Source organism: Quercus lobata, chromosome 9 (genome assembly GCF_001633185.2).
Source record: "Quercus lobata isolate SW786 chromosome 9, ValleyOak3.0 Primary Assembly, whole genome shotgun sequence".
Lineage (NCBI taxonomy): Eukaryota > Viridiplantae > Streptophyta > Magnoliopsida > Fagales > Fagaceae > Quercus > Quercus lobata.
The window spans coordinates 33,641,644-33,648,689 of record NC_044912.1 but is presented as its reverse complement, the minus strand read 5'-3'; the positions used below and the strand labels follow the sequence as shown (position 1 = coordinate 33,648,689).

The following is a 7,046-nucleotide window of genomic DNA, read 5'->3' as shown; positions in this document are numbered from 1 at the left end:
AAAATTATGGAGGTTTGTGTGAAATTTTTGGGATGGGTTTTTGTTTAAATGATGTTAACTCATGCATTGCATCACATGTGAATTTTAACTATGATTCATGCATTTTAGATGTGTGAATATTATGTTGAAATGTTGTGTGCTAGTAGGTTTGGATTGGGCTGACCCTATGATGCTTTTAATGTTGCATATTACATGCTCATGCATTTTCATGCATACGTACCTTCATTTTTTTATATTCTCATATTGAACTATTTGGTTCTTTTCTGTTTGACCCTTTCTCTCTCTTTTTCTTTCGTTAGTTGCTCTATGGCACCTAAACAAAAATCTACTCCGTCCCGGAACCCTCTTCATTCTGGGGCATCTTCTTCTTCTTCCCCCTCTAATTCTACTCCATCTCATGTTCGGTTCCGTGATGATAAAGCCCGTAAGGACTTTTTGGAGAACTTCTCACGTCTAGGCATTCATTCGGAACGCCAAGTCTTTCTATCATTTTCCAATACTAACCTAACCACTGTCATCTATAATAGGGGTTGGGATTCATTGTGTGGCATCCTAGTGACTTGGCCTTCCATGATCATACAGGAGTTTTACTCCAATATGCGTGTTCGAGGTACGCGCATCATAGTCACTTCGGATATTGTATCCGAGGTGCTACATGTTCCTAAGGTAGCGCATCCTGACTACCTTGACTGCGATCGTCTAAAGACTGTCTCCAAAGACGAACTCTCGTCTCTTTTCTGTGAGACATGTTTTTCTTAGGGTGACCATCAAAACTCCCTTTGCTCAGACGTTGCAAAAGGTCCGAGGTTCCTTAACATGGTGATGACATTTGTTCTTCATCCATTGTCTCACTATAACTCTATCATAGAGCCTCGCACTCGATTTTTGGTTATCCCTCCTTAAGAGGTTTACCATTGATTTTCCCTTTCACTTCATTCTATCCCTTATAGATGTTTATAGGGATATGGCGATCCATTATAAGCTCATTTTTCCTTGGGCTATCACGCAGATTCTTCGCCATTTTTCTGTCTCCTATCTCGAGTCTCCTCATATTTTCAGATATGTGTGCCATAGATGCTGCTATCGTCAGACAGAGCGAGGCCCAGCTTTGACCGAAGTGGCCACGGATAGAGACAGTGACTCCTCTAGCTTCTTCTGCTCCTTCCACATCTGCACCTTCTTCATCTGCGAGTGGTATGACCCTCGAGGTGGTCATGGCGCAGCTGCAGTGCATGGATGCTTGCATTGACACACTCATTGATGAGTTATGTCAGGTGAACATCTGTGTCGGCCGTATTGCTCGACGGTAGGCTTGCCTTGGTGGCTTTGTAGAGTTTCCTTCTCCTTCTCCGAAGGCATTTGTAGATGAGGACGACGATGGTGACTTCGACGATGATGATGATGAGGATGAGGATGCTAGCTCTTTTGGTGACGACACGATGATTGCTTGATTTACTTACCCTTAGTCATTCGTGACAAAAAGGGGAAGTGGTTTTGGATATGAGGGTAGTTATGTACATAGGAGGGGAGTTAGCATAGGAGATATATATATATATATATATATATATGATGAGGTTGTTATTACAGTTCTTTCACTTATCTTTACATGTGTTATTTCTTTTCTCTCTTTATGCACATGCTTCTGATATATTGTATGCAATCTTTTATTTCTATTTCACACTAAGATACCGTGATGAGTTTTGTTTAAAGTGTTCTAGAAATACAGGTTGTCAAAGTATTCTTGCCATAAACTCTCTTCTTACAAAGTTTTTCAAGAGTTTGTGTTAGGATAGATTTTATTGTATTCAACAAGTGAGTATGAGTTGAGTGATTTATGACTTCTCTCATATGTTCATTTGTTTGTTGTGGTTCTGTCATGGATTACCAAAGGGAGAGATTGTTAGGACATATGTGAATCATGTTAGGAACATATGTCATTATAGAATTGGCTAATCCTTTGACAAAACACACTTTACTTGTAATTGGGTAGATCTAGGATGTGTTTAATACTTTAAGGAACAAGGTTTCAAGTTCAAGTGTTAAAGCCGTGCAAGTCTGTCCAAGAATCAACTGAAGAAGTGTTAGATTTTAAAACTCAACAACTAGTATCTATCAAGGTTTAAAAGGCTGTTTAAGCCCGATGCTCGACAACTGCTCGATAGATAGGGTCTTTATCGAGATTTAAGAAAATCAGATTTTCATCCAATCCATGTATAGATGTTTGGGCTTTCTTTTCTCACAACTCTAAACATATATAAGAATTGTTTTAAGGGCCATCACAGCTAATGCACCTCAATGCAAAAGTTTTTCACAAGCATATTGTGAACCGGAGACATATGCCCTAGTTCATCTTTCTCTTCAAGAAGCTGTTGCATTTGTACGCCGTAGGGTTTTGTAACCAAGGAGCTTCGTTATCTTCATTGTGTTGATGAACTTAAGAACTTTGCAGCCAACATCCTTCTCAAGTTGGTGTCTAAGCTACGTACTAGGATCCGTGCATCGAATTGGTTAGTCACGTACTAGGAGCCGTGCATTGAAAGGAGAGATTGTTAGAACAGAACAAGTTCAATTGGGTATTGGGGTAAGAGTTCAATTGTAGGTTGGTATAAGGTACTGGGATTCCTTTACTTGTAACTGCTTGTTGTGATAATAATGAATTTTCGGCAATGGTGATCTTAAAATCACCCAATGGGGTTTTTGCCGTGTAGGTTTTCCCCATTTGTAAACAAATCACCATGTCAATTTATTTTCCGCTGCATTTTAACTTAGTTGGTGATTTGTTTGTGCTAGCACGCTTATTGCATGCTAATTGAATTAATTAATTAACTTGGCTAATTAATTGGTTAATTCATCACAAGGGGTTAATACATTCTTGGCCTATCATGGATGATGGCGAGGGTGGATGATGGCAAGGGTGGATCAGAGACATGCAGTGGTGGAGCATTGCGGTGAGGTTGAGTGGGAAGAAAAGATGGAGAAAACTCGCCATTGAGTGGAGGAAACGGACGGCTTGGGTGGTAAGAGCTGAGCTTTGGAGAGAGTGTATACTGAGAGTGAGGCATGTGAGGAATGACCCATTTTGAAGCCCAAACCCACCTAACCGACGAATCCGACCCATTCAACCGATGACCCGACCCATTTATCGGGTCGGTTGGCAGTCACATTTTTGGTAACCCGACTCGATTGAGTCGAGTCCGGGTTAGGCCCAAACCCGAGCCGACTTGACCTATGGACAACCCTAAGTTAATTGCATACTAAACGACAAATTTTTAATAGAATTGGATGAAAATACTTGAATTTAGTAAATTTGAAACTTAGAAATCTCAATTAAATAAAATTAAGGTTAAAGGAATGAAATAAATTTCGATCAAACTTAAAAGATCCAATTTGCATTTCAACCTAAAAAATTATATTCAAATATGGTATTTTTGGAAATAAAAAGTCTACAGGGAAGTTGTGAAAGAGTACGAAGGTTCCAAGAAGTTTCATCTTTACTTTTAAAAGCACTCTCACGGGAGCTTGACTTCACTTTCTATTATCTCACTCTCGCCTTTTTCAGCTTTCCCATTTTTTAATTGTTTTATGTCTCATCTTGATTCTAAATAATATGATTATTAATAAAAATGAATAAGTATAATATTTTTTATTAATAATATTGTTTAGATTCCAATTGAACCAAGAAAAAAAGGGGAGGGGGGGTGGGGCAAGAATCCACCTCATGAAATGCTTATTATTGATGAATCACCGTCCATTATCGGAATAAAATTCTTCTCTTATTAGTTTAACCTTTGGATAACATCAACATCAAGAGTTTAGGCTATGATATTTAGCATGAAAGGGAGACATCAAGAGTTTAGGCTATGATATTTAGCATGAAAGGGAGACAGTGTTAGGATATTGACTGTGTTGTGCTTAGTGGTATGCTTAGCTGCAATTGTAATGTACTTAGCCATGTGCAATGCATGTGCAAGGTGTAATGCTTGGTGTTGTATTTCATTGTAGCAATTAAGTAGTCAGTTAGTGCTAAAGAAGTGGAAGCAATTAAGGGAGTTAGTTAGAAGGTTGTTAGTTAGTTAGTAGTGACTGGTTTGACGGAGTGTGTGCTTGGCAGGATCATGATTGATTGTAATTGTATATAAACAGAATTGTTGAATGAGAATGGACAAGCATAGAATCAACCAAGTTTCTCTTCCCTATTCCTCCCTAATCCTTGCTTTGTTTTGGAGGTTTACCCTTGAAGTAACCAACATTTCATCATCCCAATTCTCCATTTCTGTCATCACCCTTTACCTTCCTTCCACTTTTTTGATTGGCCAAACACTTAACAGATAGCCATGTTATTATACTTCGTCCGTTTGGGAGGTACTTATAAGCTACATTGTTATTTAATTTTTTTTTTTTACTATTTGTAGGTCCTACATAAGTTGCCTACTTATTTATTAACTTTTATTAATTTTTTTTCTACTATTTGCGGATCCAATGTAAATCATCTATTTATTATATTTAACTTTTACATTTTTTTTTTAGAGTTTGCAACCTACGACGTCTGCTTCTAATAATTGTGTTTTTTATCATTAGACCAAGACAAATCGGTTTTTGGTATAAGTGAGGATTGAACCCCAGATCTTTTATTTAATTATCAGAGACTTTATCAGATGAGCTAACTGGAACCCACTAACTTTTACCTTTTACTTATAGTACTTTCCACAAAAGCTAGATAAATTGTTCTCAAACGGACACTATCATTTCCTTTACGTCATTGTGCTTAATAGGGTTTGGCCATGTGTTCTAACATACAAAATTATGGTAGGTCTAACTAATCCATTTCCTTGATTAGCTAAGTATATAAAAAAAATGACAATATTTTTTACTTTCTTTGTGTACTTTTTTCTACTAATGGAAAACGACCATATCTCTTTTCAAGAATCAAGCATCACTTATATCAACATTAGATAAATTTCATTCGAAAGTTATACTTGATGTAGTGATACTTTTTTGGTCAAAATGAAGAACTCACCCTTTAAATTTCACAAATTTTCATTTCACTCCTCTAAATTTGGGTTTTGTTATTTCAATTCTCTAAGTTTCATTAATTTCCAATTGATTCCTCTGCTAGTTGTTTCCATCAACTTACCAAAACGATGATGTCTTGGACTTTATTTAATATTTATTTATTTCTTAATTTTGGAAAACATAAACTAAATTAGAGGGGAACGACGTCGTTCCCTCCCCCATGCCTAAAGAACAAAATTAATCCCCACCCACCAATACCCTAGCCCAATACTAATTACTGAGAGATTGAGGGAGAAAGAGGAGTAAAGAGAGAGAAAGAGATATTAAAAGGGGCAAGAGAGACTGAGAGGGGGAAAGAGGGAGAAGAGAGACAATGAGACTGGTGTTTACAGCGGCTCGGTCTAGGGATACTTGATGGCTCTGCTCCGATCTAGGAAGTGTACTTGGCGGCGCCGCTCCAGTAGGCGTACTCGGCGGCTACGAAATCGTTTGGGTAAGTTGAGCTAGATTTTTAGTTTTTGTTCTTCTGGGTATTAGCTTAATTTTGGGAGCATTTCTTATTTTCAAGCACATGTTTTAAGAAAGATTTTTCTCTCTTAAAATGATTCAGACATAACCCACTGTATTATATGTCTTATATCAGTCAACCATTGATTTATGTCATTAATTCAGACATAACCCACTCTAGTTGTGGTACTTAGGTTAGATCTCCTTATATTTCAATCAACTAATTAAAATTGATTTAAGCTCTATGCCGAGTTTCTCTATTTCTTGAGAGGGAGAAGTGGGCGCTCTGACTTCCTTGCACTATAGAAAAGTTTGTCCCTTCTAGTGAAGGTGCTGTTAGGTCCCTGGGAATTACCAAGTGTATTCCTAGGCTTGTGGGGTTTTTTTTCAAGGGGTGTGGGAAACAATTTTCCAAGTGATGGGGTGGAAGGCCAGACAAAACCTATGGAGGAGCTTGCACAATCTTGGAAGCGTCTATCCTTATCAGAAAAGGAAGGACCGGGCTGTTGCCTCACTAAAGAAGAGAGTGTGCACCAATTCTCTATAGCTGCAAAATTTACAACAGAGAGAGCCATTAATGTTGACTCAATAGCAAGAACCTTTAACCCTTTGTGGAGGGCGAAGAAGGGATTCAAAATACAAAAGATTGGAGATCATGAGATGCTCCTTTCTTTCGAGACAAAGGAGGATGTTGACAGAATTCTAAGTAGCGAGCCTTGGAGTTTCGACAAGCACTTGGTCGTCATGCAACGTTATGATCATGAGCAACCTTTTCAGGACATTAAGTTTGAAAAGACCACCTTCTGGGTGCAAGTCCATGGACTTCCGATGAAGTATATGACAGTTGCAGCAGCGAAAAAAGTTTACAGAGTCGTGGGAGATGTTATCAGCCAATCTGAGCAGAAGCTTTACGATGGGGGTCAATTTATTCAAGTGAAAGTTATAGTTGATGTTACAATGCCATTATGTCGGGGTCGCCTTTTTTCTCTAAGCGATAATAGGCAGGTGTGGGTTTCATTTAGGTATGCAAGGTTACCGAATCTCTGTTATTGGTGTGGTAGCCTCTTACACGATGATCGGGACTGCGAGAGGTGGATAGAAAGTGAAGGGACCCTTAAGGTTGATCAAAGGGAGTTCGGACCTGGTTGAAGAGCACAGCCTTTTGTGGTTTCGAAGAAGAGTGTGGTTTCGAAGAAGAGTGTTGTCTCTGTGCCAGGGTATTATGCCACTAGGAAGAAAGACCAGTGGGGTAAGGATTGCCAACCAACGGAAGAGACGATATCGGTTCAGCCACACCCAGAGTCGACCACCATGCCAAAGGGAGCAAAGGAGGATCATGGCCGTTACAAATTAGGGTGCAATCACAATTCAATGCGTAATGGTCATAGCGGTTTAAACGCCATTAAGACCGCCGACCCAATAATCACGCCAATAAATAATTCCACGAATTATGGGATTCCAGAAGACTCCACTAATGTGGAAACGGTGCCAGCTAAGGAAAATTACACGGCTAAGGTGTCAGGAAA

At 38.8% G+C, this 7,046-nt stretch overlaps 1 protein-coding gene across 1 annotated transcript; it reads left to right on the top strand.

The window, feature by feature from the left end:
* The first annotated feature begins 5,964 nt into the window (after positions 1-5,964).
* LOC115961627 lies at positions 5,965-6,669 on the top strand. The gene has a single exon (XM_031080572.1). The coding sequence runs from the start codon at positions 5,965-5,967 to the stop codon at positions 6,667-6,669; it is 705 nt and encodes a 234-aa protein (XP_030936432.1).
* The last annotated feature ends 377 nt before the right edge of the window (positions 6,670-7,046 follow it).